The following is a 22,079-nucleotide window of genomic DNA, read 5'->3' as shown; positions in this document are numbered from 1 at the left end:
GCGGTGTAAGATCTCCATTATTGTTGATAGATTAGTATGTAAACATCATTGGAACTAAGTTCTGACTGGAACTTCTCTGATTTTGACCATTTAAGTCACAGCCTGGGTGTTAAGGGTTAAAAGTGACAAACTTGCACCTAAAAATAAAAACTCAGTTTTCTGGTGGTTGTCTCCATGCAGTAGTAAATTGTGGTTGTTATTGTCTTCACCTCCTTTTGCCACTCAGGCCTCTGCAGGTCTCAAATATCCTCCTTTACCACATATTCATGGATGTATTTGATATATTTGTTCTCTTTGCTTCTCTCCTTTTTATAGAAAAAGGTCAAGTCTACAAGCAAAAGAAGCCGACCATGTACCCGCCGTGGAGCACAACATTCGATGCCCACGTCCACCGGGGCCGAATCATGCACGTGATGGTGAAGGACCGGACAGCCGAGCTGAAATCTGAGGCCACGGTGGCTCTTGACTCACTCGCAACACGGTGCAAGAAGGAGAACGGCAAACTGGAGATCTGGGTGAGTGTTGTGAGGCGTCGGTGTGTTTGTTGTACATGCCGACCAGCTGTTTGGCCGTTTGAGCAAAAATCCAGATGGACCGCCTCGCTTTTGGGTCAAATCACCAAATGGTTTAATCTGTAATCCACCTTTTAGACAGAGAGAAAAAAACAACTAACTGTGTCCATTTGTGGTGCAAAGCATCCTCAAATGCACTGTTCAGAAAATGAGCTAAACAACTCCATTCCCTTGGAGATACTGTATCTTGTTATAGCAGGATCAACCACATTACTGATGGCTGCCTGCATCCAAAAATATTACAGTCATAGCTGCTTTTAACCAAATCAACTCCTTAAATTAGGACTACCGTATGACAAACCACTGTAAGTGTTCTGTTGTATGTCTTTTATGTTTACAACTTTTCTAAAAAATACTATAAAAATTATTAACCAAGATATTGACTGCGAGTACCCACCTATGGCGTTAAACATTGCCTATATTAGCTGTAATTATTGGCTAATACTGACTGTACATATCACTCTCTATCAGCTGTAAATATTGGCATATACTGGCTGTCCTAACTGACTATTTCAGCTGTAAATATTGGCATATTCTGGCTGAAAATATCAACCCATATCAGCTGTAACTATTGGGCTATACTGAAAGTGAATATGGGCCTAAGCTGGCTGTCAATGTTGCCCTAAATTTGGCTGTAAATATTACCCTATATCAGTTGTTTATGTTGGCCTATAGTGGCTGTTCCTATTGCCTATATTAGCTGTAAATATCTGTCCATACTGGCCGTCAGTATCCACCTATATCAGCTGTAAATCACAGCCTATATAGTCTGTAAATTTTTACCTAAATTGGCTTTGATATCCTAAATATTGGCTGATATCATCAGTAACACCAGCCCATCTAGGCTGTAAATATTGCCTGTTATTGGCAGTAAATATGAACTTATATCAGCTGTTAAGATTGGCCTATATTGGCTGTAAATATGAGCCTTGGTATGCTGTAAATATTGGTATTTATAATCTGAGAATAAAGGACTTTATTAAAATTGGCCTACAGTCGCTAGGAAAAGTATGTGAACCCTTTGAGATTTTTTTGGATTTCTGCATAAATTGGTCATCAAATGTGTTCAGATCTTCATCTAATTCATAACAATAGACAAACACAGTCTGCTTAAACTAATACTGCACAAAAAATGATATGTTTTCATGTTTTTATTCAACAAAACATGTAAACATTCACAGTGCAGGGTATGTGAACCCCTAGGCTAATGACTGGTTGACCCTCTGTTGGCAGCAGTAACCTCAACCAAACATTACTGTAGTGGCAGATCAGACCTGCACAACGGTCAGGAGGAATTTTGGACCATTCCTCTTTACAAAACTGTTTCAGTTCAGCAATATTATTCAGATGTCTGGTGTGCATTGCTCTCTTGAGGTCATGTCACAGCATCTAAATCGAGTTGAGGTCAGGACTCTGACTGGGCCACTTAAGAAGGCGTATTTTCTTCTGTTGAAGCCATTCTGTTGTTGATTTACTTCTATGCTTTGGGTCGTTGTCCTTTTGCATCACCCATCCTCTGTTGAGCTTCAGTTGGTGGACAGATGGTCTTAAGTTTTCCCGTAAAATGTCTTGATAAAATTGGGAATTCATTTTTCCGTCAATGACAGCAATCCGTCCAGGCCCTGAGGCAGCAAAGTAGCCCCAAACCATGATGGCCCCTCCACCTTATTTCACAGTTGGGATGAGGTTTTGATGTTGGTGTGCTGTGCCTTTTTATCTCCACACATAGCGTTGTGTGTTTCTTCCAAGCAACTCAATTTTGGTTTCATCTATGGACAGAATACTTTGCCAGTAGTGCTGTGGAACATCCAGGTGCTCTTTTGTAAACTTCAAATGTGCAGGAATGTTTTTTTGGACAGCAGTGGCTTCCTCCGTGGTGTCCTCCCATGAACTCCATTCTTGTTTAATGTTTTACTTATTGTAGATTTGTCAACATAAATGTTAACATGTGCCAGAGATTTCTGTAAGTCTTTAGCTGACACTCTAGGATTCTTCTTCACCTCATTGAGCATTCTGCGCTGTGCTCTTGCAGTCATCTTTACAGGACGACCACGCCTAGGGAGAGTAGTAACAGTGCTGAACCTTCTCCATTTGTAGACAGTCTGTCTTACCGTGGACACATGAACATCAAGGCTTTTAGAGATACTTTTGTAACCCTTTCCAGCTTCATGCAAGTCAACAATTCTTGATTGTAGGTCTTCTGAGAGCTCTTTTGTGCCAGGCGTGGTTCACATCAGGCAGTGCTTCTTGAGAACAGCAAATTCAACACTGGTGTGTGTTTTTTATGGGGCAGGGCAGCTTTAACCAACACATCCAATCTCATCACATTGATTGGACTCTAGGTTGGCTGACTCCTGGCTCCAATTAGCTCTTGGAGAAGTCATTAGCCTAGGGGTTCACATACTTTTTCCACCCTGCGCTGTGAATGTTTACATGTTTTATTCAATAAAAACATGAAAACATATCATTTTTTGCACGGTATTAGTTGAAGCAGACTGTGTTTATCTACTGTTGTGAATTAGATAAAGATCAGAACACATTTGATGACCAATTTATGCAGAAATCCAAGAAATCTCAAAGGGTTCACATACTTTTTCTAGCGACTGTATACTGGCTGTAAATGTTGCCTAATTTCAACTGTAAACACTGGCCTCCATCATCTGCAAATATCAGCCTATATCATCTGTAAATTTCATCCATTTTTATGAATAAGTTTGTGTTGTTTTAGTCATGACCAACAGACGTACATCCACTAAAGTCTTTTCTTTGTTCCTAAAACTTTATAACATGTTTACAGGACTGAAGTTGTAGGTATGTGCTGCATATATATATCAGTATCAATATCAGTATGAGCTGGAATCAAATAGTAAATGTTGGCAAAGTGAACTCTTGTGTGAATTGCACAAAAATGGTTAGATACTAAAATGTTTAGGCAATGCTCAGAGTGTGTTGTAGTTTGTTAGCAATACTTGATTAATTGACTCCCCAAAGCATCTGCCTTATGTAAAATGTGATTTTTTTTTTAAACTTTGATACTCTTTAATACTGAAACTCATAGAATTAGAGACTATCACATAACAAAGTTAGTAAATACAGTGCTTAACAAATTTATTAGACCACCTGTCATATTTGTCTTAAAGACCATCCAGCATCATGAAGTGCTTTAATGCAGAATCTTTCATTTTCAGTCAGCTCTCCACATTTTACCATTTTGAACAGGAATGAAGGGTTTCAAACTGAATTCACACAAATTTGAGCAGGCTCACTGGTGCTTCTCTGAGAAATCAGAAATGAATCAAGCATAACATTCTACCATTAAAACTAATTTTTCTGTTCAGGAATGCAAGTAAATAACTATAATTTGACATATTAATCAAGAAATATTAATGTGCTTTACTATTTTTTCAGTTTTTTTGTAAATCAGTAAATTTGAAAATTCATGGATAACAATAATAATTATATTTTAGCATTAAAAATATCATTTTGGTTAAAGAGCTTCTACATATTGGTGTATTAACCATTGCAGAAACATAAAAAATGATTTTGGTAATTACCAGTGTTGCTAATTTAGGGCGGCTGTGGCATAAACCTTACTTTGGTTAGGGTTAGGGTTAGGGTGGTCTAATAACTTTGTTAAGCACTTTATATCAGAACATTTGATAACCATGGCTGTCAGCAATCAGAAGTGCATTCTCTCCAGCATCAGGCAGAAAGCAGCTAACCGTTATGATTGTAAAAAAATGAGGTGGACTATGGGGACCCACAAGCCGCTGCATAAACAGGTGTAAGCGCCGAAGTAAGTGTGCTAGTGGCTCATTATACTAACCCATTTAACATCAAAACCTCAAAGGCTGCGGGTAAAACAAACCACTGCACACACAGGGAGAGCTGAGGGCTAAAATACACTCAAAGTTTCTGCTCATTTTTTGTTTTTTCTTTTTTAAATATTACTTAAGGAGCATTATGGGGAATAAAATCAACAGTGTGACTAGGAATCTTACAAAGAGTGTTTAAATCTTTCACCTTTCATTAACACTGATCAATATCCAGGGTAGGCATTCAGATAGCAGGTGGTAGGGTTAGGGTTAGTGTGAATGAGCCTCAGTGCTGAAGATATGCGATAGATCAGACTGCAGAGCTGGTCTGGACTGTCTTTATCTGGTCAGGATTGGTTCTGTAAGTCTTCTAGTCGAGAGTATCTGAGTTTCATTTTTTCTAGAAAGATCTGAGTCACAGCTTAGACTTCATCCCAGCTGTCTCTTTAAGCAAACTGAGAATGAAACAAACAGATAAAGTAAAGACAATGATTCAAATCAAATATATTCGGGGGCTGAGTTTCCTCCTCAGTCTGTTCCTCTGTTTGTAAATGCCAGAAAGTCAGTCTGCCACAGGGAAGCCAACTGCATTACACACATCATTGTTATCATCACATCCTTCCCTTTTTATAATTGACGTTTTTCTCAATAATTTTTGCCCTGAAGGATTTCTGGTTCAGTTTCTGCATTTGTGTTTCTTGTAACCTAAAAAAGACTTATTCATGATCTATTTAAATTCCTTGATAGCACAAGTGCTATATTTCATACTGCACCAGTAACACCAAGGAAAGCTCGAATGCATGCGTCAAGAGGGATGGAGATCACAAACATTTTACCTAATCAACACTCCTATCACATATCAACCAGGGAGCAGGGCACCAACAAAAATGGACATGCCACATGGGGTTTGCAAGGAGTTCCACATGAAAATAGAATACTGCAGTAAGACGATGAAAATGAAGGCAAAGCTAATGCTAAATCAGCTTAACGGTTGAAAAAATGGCGTAGCAGTATATGGTATCACAATACTCTGTGTATTGCAAAATGTTTAAAATTGCAATAATATCAAATTGTGGCATAAGCATCATTATAATATCATATCATGGGGCCACTAGTGATTCCCACTAGGGATGGACAATATGGATTAAAAAATGTATCACGATATTTTGCTGTATTTATTGCGATAACCATATAAATCACGATAAAAAATAGCACCATTCAACACAACCTTTCTGGCTAGGTAAAATGTATCAAATTGGCTGCTTAACTACACCAACTACATATAAATATAGATATATAAATATACCTATATTTATATAAATAGATATCTATTCATGTAGGGATATTTTAGTAAAAAACAAACAAACAAACAAACAAACAAAAACTATGTTGCCTCTACATTTAAGAGATTCAAAGAGAAATTTAGTTGGAAATAGTACAAAGAATGTTACAACTTGGCACATTATTAAAAATGTCTTTGTTAGCCTTAAAAATTGACCCTAAAGTAAAAGTATTTACATCAGTATTTTACCTCCATATGGCCCATCCTGGATATGGTCTTTTTTGTCCAGTTTGCCTCTATCTTTAGCGTTTAAATCTAAAATGCAGTCTGATATCCTCAGGTTCCTTCAGTAGAGCAGAGCTGCCAGGCTCCACCATGTTTGTTTTTCCAGAGATAAGTCACTTACTGCAAATCCAAGTTGAAATTCTTGTTGTTAAATTAATAAAAATAAGTCAATTTTATTAATTATTTTTAACTAAGTTTGATTAAGTCCATGATGTATAATAACACTGGAGCTTATAATGTGGTAGTAATAGTAATAGTCACATTTTCAGATATAGTACATACAGTGTGGTGCTTTAATGTTTATCTGTCACATACATCATCAACCATAGTTTATCGTTATTATCGTTGAATGCCGTTTTGTCATCATGGAAAGTTTTTTTCGCGGTAAATCGCAAATGATAGGATATCGTCCATTCCTAATTCCTACCCCTAATAAAATCATCAAAAGATTCAAAGAATCTGGAGAAATCTAAGGCGCAAGACCAAGACAGCCTGGCTGCAGACCGTTCATCCAACACACTGTATGTCTCAGAACAGAAATACAGGCTAAAACTTTAGGGAAAAAATGGATTAAACATCTGAGTTAAAAGCTAAAATCCTGACCTGCTAGACCTGATTAGAAAGCCAGGTAAACAGTCTACTTCTCTTATCTCATCTGAGATCGACTGACCTATAGTGGAAACGTGCTGTGGTCTGACAAGTCCTCATATCTAGGCTAAAGACAAAAAGGACCATGTAGATTGTTATTAATGTAAAGTTTAAGAGCCAGCATCTGTGATGGTCTGTGGGTGTATTACTGCCCATGGCATGGGTAACCTGCACATCTGTGACACCACTGATACTGAGAGGTAGATACAGGGTTTGGAGAAACATGCTTGGTCCAGACCAGAGCATGTGAGCGGAGCGGGAGCGAGCGGGGAGCACGAGCGGAAGGATTTTGGCCAGAGTGCGGAGCGTTTTTTTTTTTTTTCAAAAAGCTGGACCGGCACTTTATCTTGCGCTCCATCCCGCTCCAATTTCGCTCCGGTACCGCTCACACCATGCGTCTGAAGCACGTCTCACCCAGAATGCATCTGCAAGAATTTGTATCTGTGAAGCATCCCGTGTTGGTTTCACTGCTTCTGCAGAGAGACAGCGACATCCAGCAAGTCAGACTGGGCTTTCCACCGGAATAATCCGAGAGACTTGAGATGCCTGCACAGTGTTGATATACTAATATTAACACCATCGTCATTTTTTAAAACCATCACTATTTCCCAGTGTCTGAAACCGAGAAGATGGTAATGGTTATGCGCTTCCGTGTTTTCGTTGAGTGAGCGGTGAGTGATTTGAGTGGAGCGGGTAGGAATTTGAGTGGAAGGTGGAGCGATAATGAGCGGAGCGGCGTGAATCCCCTCTGAGCGGACAAGCGGGCGCAAGGAACAGCTCTGTGAGCGAGGAGCGGGAAATCTCATCGCTCCACTTTGCTCACATGCTCTGGTCCAGACAATGTCTTGTTTAACCTTGCAAAGCAGATGGATTTGCTCGTTTCTGTGTTTCTCAGTGGCGAATCCATCTTGCAAAGCTCCCGTCTGAACAGATTGGACCCTGTAAGAAAGTGACAGGACCAATCAGCGTCGAGGGGCAGTACTTTCGGGCGTGACTTAGCGATAAGAAGCCGGTGCAATTATGGCAGAAGACATTAGCCTGGATGCTGCTTGAGTGCTGGTACAAGACCTGTCCCAACTTTTTGGAACATGATTCCATCATCAAATTTGTAATATGTGCATATTTAAGTAAACAAATGAATAAAATGTGTTGGTTTTAACATTAAATACCTTGTGTTTGTGGTATATTCAATTGAATATAGGTTGAAAAACATGTGCAACCTGTCTTTATTTACACTTTACACAATGTCCCAACTTTTTGGGAATACAGGCTTATATTAAATTGTGTTAAAATAAGTGCTGAAACCAGCTGTATAAAGGCAAGGTAGTTAACTTAACAAGGTACAATACAAGCTGTATATCTACAGCCAATTACATCACTTCTCTAAAATAAAAGAATCAATCAGGGTATTAGTATTAACAAAAATGAACACTCTCCATCCACTTGTGTTAAACTGCCTCACATTTAAACCTGAATCTGTTTCTGATTCACAGCTGGAGCTGAAGCCACAGGGCCGTCTGCGGATGGAGGCTCGATACTATCTGGAGAAAAGTGGTGAGTGACTCAGACACACATAGCTCAGGCGTTTGTGGCTCAATCAGATAAAACTACCAAATATTGAGCCATATTTGATTTATCTGCAGCCTGTATGAAAGATTTCATTGCACCAACATTTTTCTGTGAGACATGAGGTTTTTAGATGATGGTTTCTGATCTTTGGTGGATTAAAAAAAAGGTTAAATACAGCATAAATATAGTAAATGTCATCACCAAATACAAGCAATCATGTAAATTGTCTGTGTAGTCCAACAAATCTGGCATCACGTCATGCTTCTTGTCTTCATACAGCCTTAATCTTCAAAGCCTGATTACACTTTCTCAAAATAAAATGTAATTTCTGCTGTGTGCTGGGACAAAAGATGCCTCCTATTCTCGTTCACGCTCCATTCCCTTGACATTAACACCACGCTGAGGCCTGAGGAGTCACTGAAGACATCTAAGGTTTCTAATTATAGATACTGCTAATGAGAAAGCACCGCTCAGAACAACAGGTGGTATAGAGAGTGGTGCTTGGAGACTATTTGATCAGGGGAACTTCCTCCTGAACTTCACATTAACACAACAGTAAACGTGCAACTAGTTTAGATAGAACAAACAGTCTTATTGTGGTTTAAATGAATGAACGTTTTAAATTTCCACTTTTTATCTGAGCTGATGCATCATCATCAACCACAGTGAATACACTTCTTTATAATCAGATATGGTGGTTTACAATAAAGAAACTTTCAGCTTTCCAAAGAATTAGGTACAGCTTAGCGTCAACCTCATATGTCAGGAAATTGATCTATTAGAGACCAATCGCTCCAATTCAGATTGCTCTTTCTAAGCTACCTCAAATTTATGACTTTAAGTCCAATACAAAATTATATTAGGCCACAGGTGATTCAATCAGACCCGTTACCACAGGTGTATAAAATTTAAGCACCTAGCCATGCAGTCTCCATTTGCAAACATTTGTGATAATACGTGGGTCGTTCTGAAGAGCTCTGTGACTTCAAGTGAGGTACTATGCAATAAGACGGTTTGGGAAATTTAATCCCTGCTGGATATTCCACTGTAGCTGTGTTTCCATTGCCCTTAGAAATCCGCAAAATCTAAATAGCGCAATAAAAAACTGGTAATGCAAACACCTGAATTTTGATAAACCTCTCAAATATCGCTAATAAGTTTTTACACTCTCATGAGTAAATACAAAATTCCATTTATAATGATTTCAATTATTAAGGTGAAAAAGATCCAAACCTTCCTGGCCCTGTGTAGAAAAGCATCATGCACTAACTGTGATTAACCACAGTTTTTGGAAAGCCGAGCTCAATTTCACTAGCCGCGTCCAGACCTGATTAATTCCAGACCTGTTGAATCCAGAAATTCCTTCAACAGAACCTGTCTGACAAAAGTGAAGTAGGCTGAAAGATCTCAAGGAGCAACATACCATGGTGCCATTTAAAGAAATTCAAGAACAGATGATATCCATCAGTCTGGAAAAGGTTACAAAGACATTTCTGAGGCTTTAGGACTGCAGCAAACCATGGTGAGAGCCATTGTCCACAAATGGAGAAAACTTTGAACTGTGGTGAATAGGGGTATAAAGGTATGTGTATTTGTACCGTAACGATTTGGTACGGGCCTCTCGGTACGGTACAGACGTGTACCAAACGAATACATGTGGAGCCAAGCTCATACACAGACGGAAAAACAGAGAACAACTCACTGTCACCCTTACCTGGCAACCACACAACCAAAGCAAACAACAGCAACAGCCTGAATATTCCCAGATAAAAGTGTCCTGTTTAGGAACACTTTGTTGCCCAGTAAAATACAACAGTGGACAAAGACAGCAACATTAGCGCTGACATTATTCTGCAGCTGTGTCGCCAACAGCATGTTGTCCAGCGGATCAATCAAAGCATTTGAAAAAGCTCAACTCAAACAAAAACGTCACTGTAAGGAGGAGGAACAACAAAGTCTCACCTGCCAGTTATGAATTTCCTATTCTTTAAGATAGTGTTAATTATAAAACTGGTGCTCTGGCTCTGTGAATCAAATTAATTTCACCTTCAGCTGTCTGCAGCTGCGTCATAGGTAAAGTTATTCTCAGATTTCACAAGGCTCTAACCTCTTTTTCCATCAAGATGGGCTGTGAAAAAGTTCTCCCAAACTTTGTAGTAGGTCCTGTTATATAAAAAAGTAATTCAGTACTGAAGTCCGTGTTGAAATCAGCAGTAAAGACGCTAATTTGCATACTTAACAAGCTAACTCATGGTTGTGGGATAATGCATTTAAGTTGGCTGGGAAATTTTAGTGTTTAAAGAATGGGTAAATATGTCAATATATCAATGAAAATAACCTAGTAATTCAAAAATGTATTTATTTAGTAATATTTTTCATCACTGAAGAACCTTTGGAAGGAAGCTGCAGCATTATTAATAATTTAAATGTAGTTTATTCAGCCTATTTATATTAATACAATTTAATTAAAAAGTTAAAATTAAATTTTATTTATTCGCTTCAATCACTGTACCGAAAATGTACCGAACCGTGATTTCAAAACCGAGGTACGTACTGAACCGAAATTTTTCTGTATTGTTACACCCCTAGTGGGGAACCTTCCAGGAGTGGCAGGCCAACCAAAATTTCTCCAAGAGCACATCGATGACTCATCCAGGAGGTCTCAGAAGAACCCAGAACAACATCTAAAGACCTGCAAGCCTAACTTTACACAGTGACCTCAAGCTAAATTGCACTTGGGTTTTGCAGCAGGACAATGATTTGAAACACACTAGCAATTTCGCCTCTAAATGGCTTTAAAAAAAAAAACAAAATAAAGGTTTCAGAGTGGCCTAGTCAGAGTCTGAGAGATTGTCGAGATGATGTGGCCTGACCTTAAACAGGCCAATCGTGCACAAAAACCCTCTTATGCGGCGGATTTATAACAATTTTGCACAAAAAAAGTGGGCCAAAATTCTTCCACAGAGATGTGAAAAAACAAAAAAAGTAGATTAAAATATCTAACATCAACAGCTGATGAGTGAAATGTTTGATATCACAAGGTATGGAATTAAAAATAAGAGTTTAAAGAATAAAGTAGAGCTGTAACAAACAACACTGACTCATCCACATGACATAAACGGACTCTTTGATCTGCAGGAAAACAGTATGTTCCTAAGTAACACTTGTACAAAAAGGTGAGAAATTGAAGCCTAGGTGTCAAGTCTGTTTCGCTGTAAACAAGCAGCATGTCCATTTAAGCTGAGCCAAACATTAATAGTCTGTTCTGTTTTTTAAAAAGTATGTCTGATGTGTTTCAGATGCTGCAGGTCAGAATGAAGGAGACCAGGAGTCTGAGCGAGAGAGAGAGGGTCTGTTCGCCCTCCATCAGCGGCGAGGAGCCATAAAACAGGCCAAAATCCACCTTGTTAAATGTCACGAGTTCAGCGCCACATTCTTCCCTCAACCGACCTTCTGCTCCGTCTGCAAAGAGTTTGTCTGGTACATAACAAACCGAGACTTCTTATTCTAAAGTACTATTTTCTCTGTTATCATATGAGTCATTTCAGCCTGTTTTTACCCAACACAGGGGTCTCAACAAGCAGGGCTACCAGTGCAGACGTGAGTCTTATTTTATTTTCCACTGACGTTTTGGATGGAAAAGTTCTGACCTCTTTTTCCTTTAAGTCTAACTGTGTTTTCTTGTGTTTATTTCAGAGTGCAACGCAGCTATTCACAAAAAATGCATTGATAAAGTCATTGCCAAATGCACCGGTTCAGCCATCAACAGCAAAGAAACAATGGTACGTGGCTTTGCCAACTGCAGATTCTCTTTGCTCCACATTTATTATCCTTTTTATCCAGTTTAAATCTGGTTGCTTTTCTAGCATGAATGGCAGATTTTTAATCTTGTGGTTATGCGTACTAAAGGGTGAAAGGCATCAGTACGTCGTCATCTCATTCGTTTCACTTCCTCCTCAAATGCATGGTATGAAAGCAAAAGAGAAGGAAGAACCTCATGCAGAATAACTGAATAGAGCTGCTACTGATGTTTGGGTACAGAAGTGATACAAACTGATACCCAAGTTCTAGATAAGTTAGGACATTGTGTAAAATGTCATTGAAAACATTGAAAATCAACCTATATATGCTGAATACAGCACAAAGATGAAGTATTTCATAGTCAGTCTGTTAAATGTATTGATTTTTTGGAAACATGCACACATTTTGAATTTGACACCATCATCATGTTCCAAAAAAGTTCAGACAGGAGCACTGTTTGGACTTTGTTACATCACCTTTTCCCTTAACAACACTATGTAAGCAACTGTGGACTGGAAAGAGTGACGATTGAAGAACTGAGAATGAAACTCTTTTCTTGCTTGATTAAGTTTTTAAACAGTGCAGGGTTTCTGTTGCTGTCTTTTGCACTTAAAAATGCTCGTATAATATCAGTCAGAGACAGGACTAGACTGTGTACAGGCCAGACTAATATCTTACCCCTTTTACTGTGAAGCCACGCCGTTGTAACTTGAACAGAATGTATCTTGGCGTTGTCTCACTGCAATGAGCAGGGACTTTCCTGAAAAAGACATTATGTTGCTCCAAAACCTGTACCTAACTCTCAGTATTAAAGGTGCATTCACAGATGTGCAAGTAACCCATGCTATGGGCACTAATACACCCTCACACCATCACAGATGCTGGCTTTTGAACTCTGTGTTGATAACAATCTGGATGGTGCTTTTCCTTTTTAACGTGGAGGACATGATGGCCATCATTTCTAAAAATTGGAACCCGTCAGACCAAAGCACACTTTCCACTTTAGATCAGTCCATCTCAGATTAGCTCTGGTCAGAGGAGTTGACGGTTCTCCTGGCTTTTACTTTCCATGGTGTTGTCTTAGCTTACATTTGAAGATGCAGTGACATTCTGTGTTAACTGACAATGGGTTTCTTAAGTGTTCCTAAGCCCTAGATGTCAAATATCCAGGTTCTTCTTGGTCCAGGTATGGCAAATGATACCAGGTTTTAATGGAGTTTTTCCAAAGGGATCGAAGATTATGTCAAGTATGGGAGCACATGCCGGTTCGGCACTTTGCTGCGTCAGCCTTCACGGCCATCGTTCAGGCCTGCGCCAGGCCCATCCTCCATCTCTCCTGGTATTTTCCCTGCTGACCCCTCCAAGATGCATGTGGCTGTCGCTGATGTCCTTCCTGCCCACTGGGTCCTGGGCACCCAGTATGCAGTGAGCTGGCTCAGCCATGGAAAGCATGCATGCTGCCTGTTAAATCGCAGCTGCTAGCAGCTGACCCTACCCATCCCCGCTCTCCTGATCACGCATCAGACATACGATCTTGCCAAGGATTCCCGACAGTGCACCAAAGAAAGGCTGTCACAAGGAGAAATAAGGCAGATCGAAGGTCAGCGGCCCTTGCCCCTTATGTGTAGAGATTTCTCCAGATTCTCAGGATCTCTTGACTGTAGATGGTCAAATCTGTAAATTCCTTGCAATTACACATTGAGGCTTGTCGGATTTGTTCACTTAACTTTTCCCCATTGACTCAGGCTTTTTTCGTCATTCTCCAAATGACTTTCTGTACAATAGTTCTTTTTTAAAATGCTTTCAAAATGTAACAGAAATTTCTTATTTTCCCCGTATATTTCATGAAGCAGACTTTTTGAAATCAGGTCTATTTTCTTTGATGGAATCACCTGTAAGATCTAAAACAGCTAGGCTTTTAGCATTTTTTTGCAACTGCACATTGAGGAATGCTGTTCATAAACTGTTGGACTACTTGCCCATGCAGTCTTTTAAAAAGTGGAAAACCTCATACTATTGTTGATTTTGAACTACTGAGCTTTTCAGGACTGCTTGTATACCCAATCATGATACTATCACCTGTTAACATTTAACTTATGTACGGTTACAGGTGTTTTTTAGGCATTCGATAACTTTCACAATCAGTTCATGCTCCTGACCCAACTTTTCTGGAACATGTTGCAGGCATCAGATTCAGAATGTGTGCATGTCCAAAAAATGATAAAGTAAATCAGTTTGAAAACTAAATACCTTGCCTTTCCTTTGTATTCAGGTTGAAAAGAATTTGTGAATGACTGTCTTCAGTGTTCAATCTTTTTTTACACAGCGTCCCAACATTTTTTTTTTTTTTTTTTATCAGAGTTTGTACTTTTGGCTTTGTTTGCAAGGCTAAATTCATATAGTGCCACATGATGTTATGTGATGTGCTGTCTTGCAGATCCACAAGGAGCGTTTCAAGATCGACATGCCGCACCGGTTTAAAGTCTACAACTACAAAAGCCCGACTTTCTGCGAACACTGTGGTACTCTGCTGTGGGGGCTCGCCAAGCAGGGGCTCAAATGTGAGGGTGAGAAGCAGGAGTTTTAATCACTTCCTAGGCTTGTGTTTTGTAAAGAAACATACCTTATATCTTGCAGAGTTAGGGTTCATGCACTCTGGCCATGAACTCAGACCTTATCTCTATTTTAGATACAAAACTGTGCTCTCATATTTTTTACAGCATGATAACCTGCGATAATATTGGATTTTCTGTGCAGAATGCGGCATGAATGTGCATCACAAATGTGAGAAGAAAGTAGCAAATCTATGCGGGGTGAACCAGAAACTCATGGCTGAAGCTCTGGCCATCATCGAGAGCAAACAGCAGGTCAGACTAACAAACCTCCTACTCTTTTTAAAAAGTTCCCTGAAGATGCTACTTTGTTGGACTGATTAATGTATGTTTACAGCAGCTCAGGACGTGGAAAATACTGCTCTTTATACCTGCCTATCTTTCTGTTTTTAGGCCAGAAGCACCAAAGAATCAGACATCATCAGTCGAGAAGGTCCAGTAACTGTCAGTCAGCCGGGAGTGGTCCGATCTCCGTCTGGGGTCGTACCGAGTGTTCCAGCCACAGTTCCCCCCGTGAATAGAGGTAAATAATCAACTTCTTTAAAAAATCCTCTCATTTTTGGTTGATAGTTTCATTAATAGGTGGATTTTTGTTTCCCTGCTTCCTGACCAGCAGAGACGCAGGGTGTCTCTTGGGACGGACCAGCAGACGTCAGTAGGCCGATAGCCGAGGAAATACCTGATGAAGAACCGCTGTATGCAGTTCCAAGGAAGGACCAACCGAAATTCAATGTTGATGACTTCATCCTTCACAAGATGCTTGGGAAAGGCAGCTTTGGGAAGGTACTGGGCATGATAAGATCCAAATAAAACAGTGGCAAAAAAGGAAAACCAAGAACCACTCGTAGAAAAGTAAAAATATAAAGCAAACTATCTCTGTGTCTTTAGGGACTTTCTTAAGATGTTTTTTTAACCACGTCTGTGGTATTCTCTTTTCTCTTACCAACATGACGCTTCAACCCAGCAAACTGTGTCACTGTGCAGCCAGTTTCTAAATTAAAACCACTGACTTCTACTTGTTTTGATGTGGGTGGTTGGTTTTACATCAGTGAAGAGTGGGGGTGTAAGAAATGACTGCACGATGAAAGGGAACATATGAAAATTCTACAAGTTTTGTTTTTCATGCCTTTTCAGGTGTTTTTAGCAGAGCTGAAAAAGAGCGGACAGTTTTTTGCAGTGAAGGCTCTAAAAAAGGATGTGGTGCTGATGGACGATGACGTGGAGTGCACCATGGTGGAGAGGAGGGTCTTGTCGTTAGCGTGGGAGAACCCTTTCCTCACACACCTTTACTGCACCTTTCAGACCAAGGTATGAATCATGAAGACTTCAAACTGAACATGTAGACATCCATTTTCCCCCTCCTTCACTCACTAACAGCCTGACCTTTTTGCTTTTTTGTGTCCAGGAGAATCTTTTCTTCGTGATGGAGTATCTGAACGGAGGAGATCTCATGTTCCACATCCAGAACTGCCACAAGTTTGACCTGCACAGAGCCACGTATGTATCCCAACATATATAGCATCTAATCTATATAAAGCAATCTGTGAGGACTGAATGTTAAAAGCTTTAAAAATAAGACAAGGTGAAAGTGTCAAACTAGCAGCATTTCATACACATAGACCAAAATAATCCTGGCTGAAAAGGAGTATTAATGCCCACCCAAGCAAAACTGATGATCCACTCTTTCTCTTTTTTTCTAATCTCCTAACTCCAAGCCTCTAACCATGCTGGCTTTGACTTCTGGTGCTTCTTGAATACAGAACAAGTGTATTCCATAGAAAAAGGACGTTTATCCTGACTTTTAGAGCAATTCAGCGATTTAAAAAAAAAAGCAAGTCATCTGTTACACATCAAATGGGACAATGTCATTTTTACTTTCTTTGTGATTTTCATGGGCTAGATCTCAAAGCACAGCCAGAGAGAGGAGGCGTTTTTGGTTGGATGACCTCAGAATTTTATCTCTGCTTTTTGCAGATTATGTGGTTCTGTTGGCTTTCTCAGCCAAGGACCTCTGGCATGTGCTAGGGCGGTTTGTAGCCAAGTACGAAGCGGTCAGGATGGTCAGTACCTCCAAGTCCAAGTCCATGGTTCTCTGCCAGAAAAGGGTGGATTGAGTCTTCACCTCAAGTGAGGGAAGTCAAGTATCTCGAGGTCTTGTTCATAAGGGAGGGTAGACAAGACTGCAAGGTTGACAGGCAGATTGCTGCAGCATCAGCAAACCTGTAGATGTTATACTGGACTGCCGTGATGAAGAGGGAGCTGTGCCAGATGGCAAACCTCTCAATTTACTGGTCAGTCTTTGTCACATGTATGGCACCTCCCCTCTTGTGCCAAAAAGGTGCAAGAGGGGAAGGGCTTCCTTCTCCCACATTCAGCAGGCATTTCAGTCAGATGTCAACAAACATGACTGAGCTTGAGCACTGAGAGGATTGCTGTTTTCTAACTCTTTTCTTGGCTGAACTCAAGTGACAAATGTCTTCTGTGCAAATTACTGGCTTAATTCAGGTTGCTGCCGCCTGAGGTGAGCTCCCATCTACTCACGTCTATTTGTGTCTTTACATTGACTTTATATGTAATTAACTCGCATGAATGAATTGACTCACATCTGGTGTGAACACAACAATAGTGATAGGGTGAGGGGATTGGACATCCAGAGAGATTTCAAAGTAAAACTGCTGCTCCGTCTTTAAAGGACCCCAGCTTAGGTGGTTAAGGCATCTTAGGATTCCTCCTTGTCGCCTCCCTGTGGAGGTCGTCCAGGCTTGCCCAACTGTGAGGAGACCCCAGAGTAGATTCAGGACTTGCTGGAGGGGCTATACATATTGTTTGGTCAAGGGATTCCTTGGAATCCTCTAGAAGGGGCTGGAAAATGTTGCTGGGTAAAAAGATGTCTGGGCTATTCGGAAGAAAATGGACGGATGGAACCATTAGTCCACCTTCTATCATCAAGCTCTATTTCGGTATTTACATAGTAATAAGGTTGGTTGCATTTTGTTTAAGGAGGAGGGACACAGCCTTATTAACTTTAAAGCAGATGTAGAGCCCAGTCTTTAACATGTCACATCACCACTCCTTGGTTTGAGTTCCAGTGTTGTTAGTTTGCGTGCTCTTACACGGTGGCTAACAGTGTCATGTACTTTGATTTATATGCACAGTCTGCACATAAACACAAACAGCTAACATGGCTCACTGTCTATTTCAAAACAAGCTTAGTCATAGCTCAAAATAAATACAGCATGGATACTTAGACATGTATCATCACACATTTTGATCTTTGGATGCCCTGAATTTGTCATTATTTCACAAATTACATGGTCACCTCTTCAGGTCAGCCCGGGAATTTTTTTTGTCCCTGTAGTCCTTTGGTTATGACTGGTATCATATCAAAGTTTGAAATCCTGATATCGTGACAACCATAGTCGTAGGTGGATATCCCCTCTCACCATCCAATCACCTTGTGTTCATTCTTTGGAAAGTTTGTGGAGGTAGAAATGTCAAAAGCCTGAGGAAATTAACACACCAACCCTTTTTTGTTGTTATATTTGTCTCTTCTGCAGTTTCTACGCAGCAGAGATCATCTGTGGGCTTCAGTTCCTGCACTCTAAAGGAATCATTTACAGGTAGAGTCAAAGTATAAACCAGAAAAAGAACCGAAACTGATGATTAGTAATACTCAAGAGGCCAAACTGAGATCAGATTCCTGTATATGATTTTCATGAATTTATATAAGAGGCGTTGTTATTCCCGCTTGTCTCTCTGCAGGGATCTGAAACTTGATAATGTTCTGTTGGACTCTGAGGGTCACATAAAGATAGCGGACTTTGGCATGTGTAAGGAGAACATGCAGGACGAGTCTCGGACATGTACCTTCTGTGGGACGCCGGACTACATCGCTCCTGAGGTGACCAAGGACTATTCAGTGGAATTAGCTTTAAAGATTCATGTCTAATTAATCACATATTTCAGTTTTTTACGATTACATCAATGTTATCTGTGTTTATAATGGTGATTGTGTTTCAGATCCTGCTGGGTCAGAAGTATAACAGCTCTGTGGACTGGTGGTCGTTTGGAGTTCTGCTCTACGAGATGCTGATTGGTCAGTCTCCGTTCCACGGCCGTGATGAAGAGGAGCTGTTTCAGTCGATACGAACAGACAATCCTGTTTACCCTCGCTGGCTGACCAAAGATGCCAGAGACATTCTGGTCAAGGTCAGAAGCTGAGTGTGACGGTGTAAATTGATGGCTATTTATGGGAAATGTTAGGAGCACTTAATCAATTAATCTCTGAAAATACCATTGAGCATATGCTTATCCATTATCTAGAGGCTCTGTTCAGACTACATGATATTTTTACCCCCCAGGCAAGGACGGGCTATGATTTTTAAGGACTGAAATAGTCATTGAAACACATGATTTGCAGTTATAAATATTTTCTGTATCAGCAGTTTTTAATTTTGCACTTATTGCTGGTATTTATATTTGGTGGTGTGGCTGTTCTGGGATCCCCCTGCCCTTCCTCGAGCCTACATGAAAAGCAATAAGGCAGGAACAGCACCTTTTGTACCTACAAAGAAAGCTTGTGGCAGGGAGAGGAGCAGCAAAAACCTGCAGAGCAGAGCAGGCATCAGTAATGTTATGAATTCTTAGATTTTTAAGCAACTGGATGACTTTTTCCCCCACAAAAACTCAGTGAAAATTCACCCTGCTCGTTTAGGGAAACTTGGTGCACCTGAGGTGTCTGCTCCCAGCTGAGAGCTGTTGGTAATCAGCAGGGCTGGGAGGCTATATAGGAAGCAGGCTGCTGCGCAGTTCGGTTGGGTTATATGTGTGTTAGGGTCAACATCATCAGTCGGCTCTCTATTTGTGTTCAAATTAAAAGAAAAAGAGAAAACTTTGTTTCAGGGACTTTGTGTGTGAGGGAGAAAATCAAAAAATATTTTTATTTCACTTACCCCTTATTTGAAATGACTCCCACCTATCCTTACTTTAGGTCATTTTTTTAGTTATTCTACCATTTTGATAGACTTAGTGGGTGGCAGTGTGGAGAAATAAACCCCTGCCACCTTTTAGAAACCCAAGACCCATTTTGTTTTGTTCATGCAGTTTTTGTTAGTTTTCCCATTAGTGACTTTTGTTATAAAATGTGTTTTTTTGGGGTGGGGGGAACATAACAGTAACAACAGAATGACATTGATTAAGCCACATGATGAATAAAGGAGGAGCTAGGGTGGAGGAGGGTTGCAAAAAGCAGCAAAGCATAGCCAGGCTGGAGCAGTTTGAATATGGCAGCGTGAGTGCGAAAGCCAATAGCATACATAGAGCTGGCCATCAGCTGGGTGGCAGCGCTTGACTGTGCGGCCTACCTGGACTAACGCTAAATGCTTGATTTGTGAAGCTTTTGTCAAACACATGCAGTTTGATATATTGGCATGTCTTACAAACTCTTCAGTGGTGTAGAAACAGAATTAAAGTGATCAAAAACATCCTTTATGCACGATTAATTTGCCTTTGACTTTTAGATCAGGCCAGTTCTGGATTGGGCCACAACAGCTTGTACCTCCTAAAAAGTGGATCAACATAAAAAAGTTCAGGAAACACTGATTTATTCTGCTGACATAGCTGGCTGATATAAAGCTGTAAAAATCAGTGAAACTTTCATATCTGCTGATGCTGATATTCAGCTTTTTAAGCTAATATCTGCTGATATCACGACAATATTATTGTGCATGCCCACAAATGAATTAACAGTTAAATGTTCTATTGTTCTGTCAACTGCAGTGTATAGGATGGACTTTTAATTACTTTTTTAAAATCTGAGAATGTGGCTGCGTCCCATCTACCAGTAGTTATCAACCTTTCTTTCTTCAGAGGTATCTGAGAAAGCTGAGCCCACCCTGAGACCTATACATGCATTTAAAAGTGAAGCATTGGTGTCAAAACTCTGTTGTTTCACTGATAAAGCCCTAGAATAATAGGTCTGGACCTGTCGATTTTATTTGCAAATCCAAAAACAGAATTTTTTGCATCCAAACCATTTGTTGCAAATTATGCATTTATAGGATTTAGGTGTGTTGGATATTTATCACACATATTAAGAGCATTCTTTTAGCAGGTTTTCAGAATGAGTATGACTATGGTTAGTGATGCCTGCTCCTTCAACCCTTCTAATCCAGATCTCATGTGTATTTTAGCTGTTTGTCAGAGAGCCTGAGGAGCGTCTGGGTATGAAAGGAAACATCAGACAGCACAGTTTCTTCAGCAGCACTGACTGGAATGCCCTGGAACAACGGCAGGTGGCGCCACCGTTCAAGCCAACCTTAGTAAGTCTACTGACAGCTGATGTACTGCAGAGTCTCACTGCCTTTCTTCTGTCATGCTCTGTTTAGTTTAATGCCTGGTTTCATCACACTTCTTTTGATGCTCCTTGTTTAATTGAAATAAAAGTTTTATTTTTTGTAGTTCATCATTTTCCTCTCCACCCTCACAGTCGTCACCCAGTGACTGCAGCAACTTCGACAAAGAGTTCATCAACGAGAAGCCTCGACTGTCATGCGCCGATCGGACGCTCATCAACAGCGTGGACCAGACGATGTTCAGAAACTTCTCCTTCGTTAACCCGGGGATGAACCGCATCGCAGCCCAATGATCACCATACCGACAACCTACTACCTACAAACAAGTCACAACCAGCACTTCATAACTGCAACTACCACAAACTACAGTTTCCACACTGTTAATGTCCAAAACTCAACTGTATCAATAATGACGACTGCTTTGAAGGACCTTTGAGTGAAGAAACTTCAACTAAACATTTTGGCTCAAACAAACAGCAGAAAAAAAGTAAGATATTATGATGCCCCCCCCCATAAATTGTCAAACGTGTAAATTTTTATCACACTGTTGATTATAAATGCAAAGATACCAATTCTTTAAAATTAAAATGGCATATTGTTAATTTCCTCTAAAATCACATAACCCAACGCCCTTGTATTTGAGCTATTAGGGTGTTTTTATCCATAGATTAAAAGTTGTAAATTGCCTCAAAATAGAGTATGAAATTCAAAGTGAAACTCATGCGGTAACTTTGTTATTGTTCTCTTTTCTTATTCCATAGCTCCACATTGGTTGGGTGAACAAGTATTTTAAAAACTGTTTATTGTGTACATAAGTGTAATCTATTTCTGTTGATATTCAGTATTGGATGTATTGTAGATCTCTTCATGTGTTGGAAACAGGGTTTTTGTTTACATGTGTTCTGTTATTGTACCTCAGGAGTTTTAGTTTGGATTGGGTGCTTAGAGATCCCTGTGTACTGTAGATTTTATTGTTCTTTTTCTTGTGAATCCTGTACAATAAATTGTGTTTTTGTAACATCTGTCTGTTTAATACAAAGTGGATATGATGGGACTTCTCGCAGACATCTAAAGTGCAGTCTGCAGGAAAAGAGTAGCCAGTCATGCTTTGAGGCACATAAGAGGTATTCTTCCCCCAGGAA

General features: G+C 40.0%; 1 protein-coding gene across 5 annotated transcripts in view; it reads left to right on the top strand.

Moving 5' to 3' along the window:
* The window catches only part of prkcq (protein kinase C, theta), a 42,794-nt gene extending 20,715 nt beyond the window's left edge, over positions 1-22,079 (top strand). For 3 of the 5 annotated variants that reach the window (XM_041780800.1, XM_041780801.1, XM_041780799.1), the window contains 16 exons: positions 316-515; positions 8,096-8,156; positions 11,471-11,651; positions 11,740-11,771; positions 11,868-11,953; positions 14,410-14,539; positions 14,730-14,839; positions 14,978-15,107; positions 15,198-15,367; positions 15,719-15,892; positions 15,990-16,081; positions 18,142-18,204; positions 18,347-18,485; positions 18,605-18,793; positions 20,776-20,904; positions 21,072-22,079. In XM_041780800.1, the coding sequence (XP_041636734.1) occupies positions 316-515; positions 8,096-8,156; positions 11,471-11,651; positions 11,740-11,771; positions 11,868-11,953; positions 14,410-14,539; positions 14,730-14,839; positions 14,978-15,107; positions 15,198-15,367; positions 15,719-15,892; positions 15,990-16,081; positions 18,142-18,204; positions 18,347-18,485; positions 18,605-18,793; positions 20,776-20,904; positions 21,072-21,230 (2,045 nt within the window). In that variant the 3' untranslated portion in view covers positions 21,231-22,079. The remainder of the gene's footprint in view (positions 1-315; positions 516-8,095; positions 8,157-11,470; positions 11,652-11,739; positions 11,772-11,867; positions 11,954-14,409; positions 14,540-14,729; positions 14,840-14,977; positions 15,108-15,197; positions 15,368-15,718; positions 15,893-15,989; positions 16,082-18,141; positions 18,205-18,346; positions 18,486-18,604; positions 18,794-20,775; positions 20,905-21,071) is intronic. The other 2 variants (XR_005991565.1, XM_041780802.1) reach the window with 2 other exon arrangements.

The sequence above is a fragment of the Cheilinus undulatus genome, linkage group 23 (genome assembly GCF_018320785.1).
Source record: "Cheilinus undulatus linkage group 23, ASM1832078v1, whole genome shotgun sequence".
Classification (NCBI taxonomy): domain Eukaryota; kingdom Metazoa; phylum Chordata; class Actinopteri; order Labriformes; family Labridae; genus Cheilinus; species Cheilinus undulatus.
This window is presented reverse-complemented; position numbering and strand designations above follow the sequence as displayed.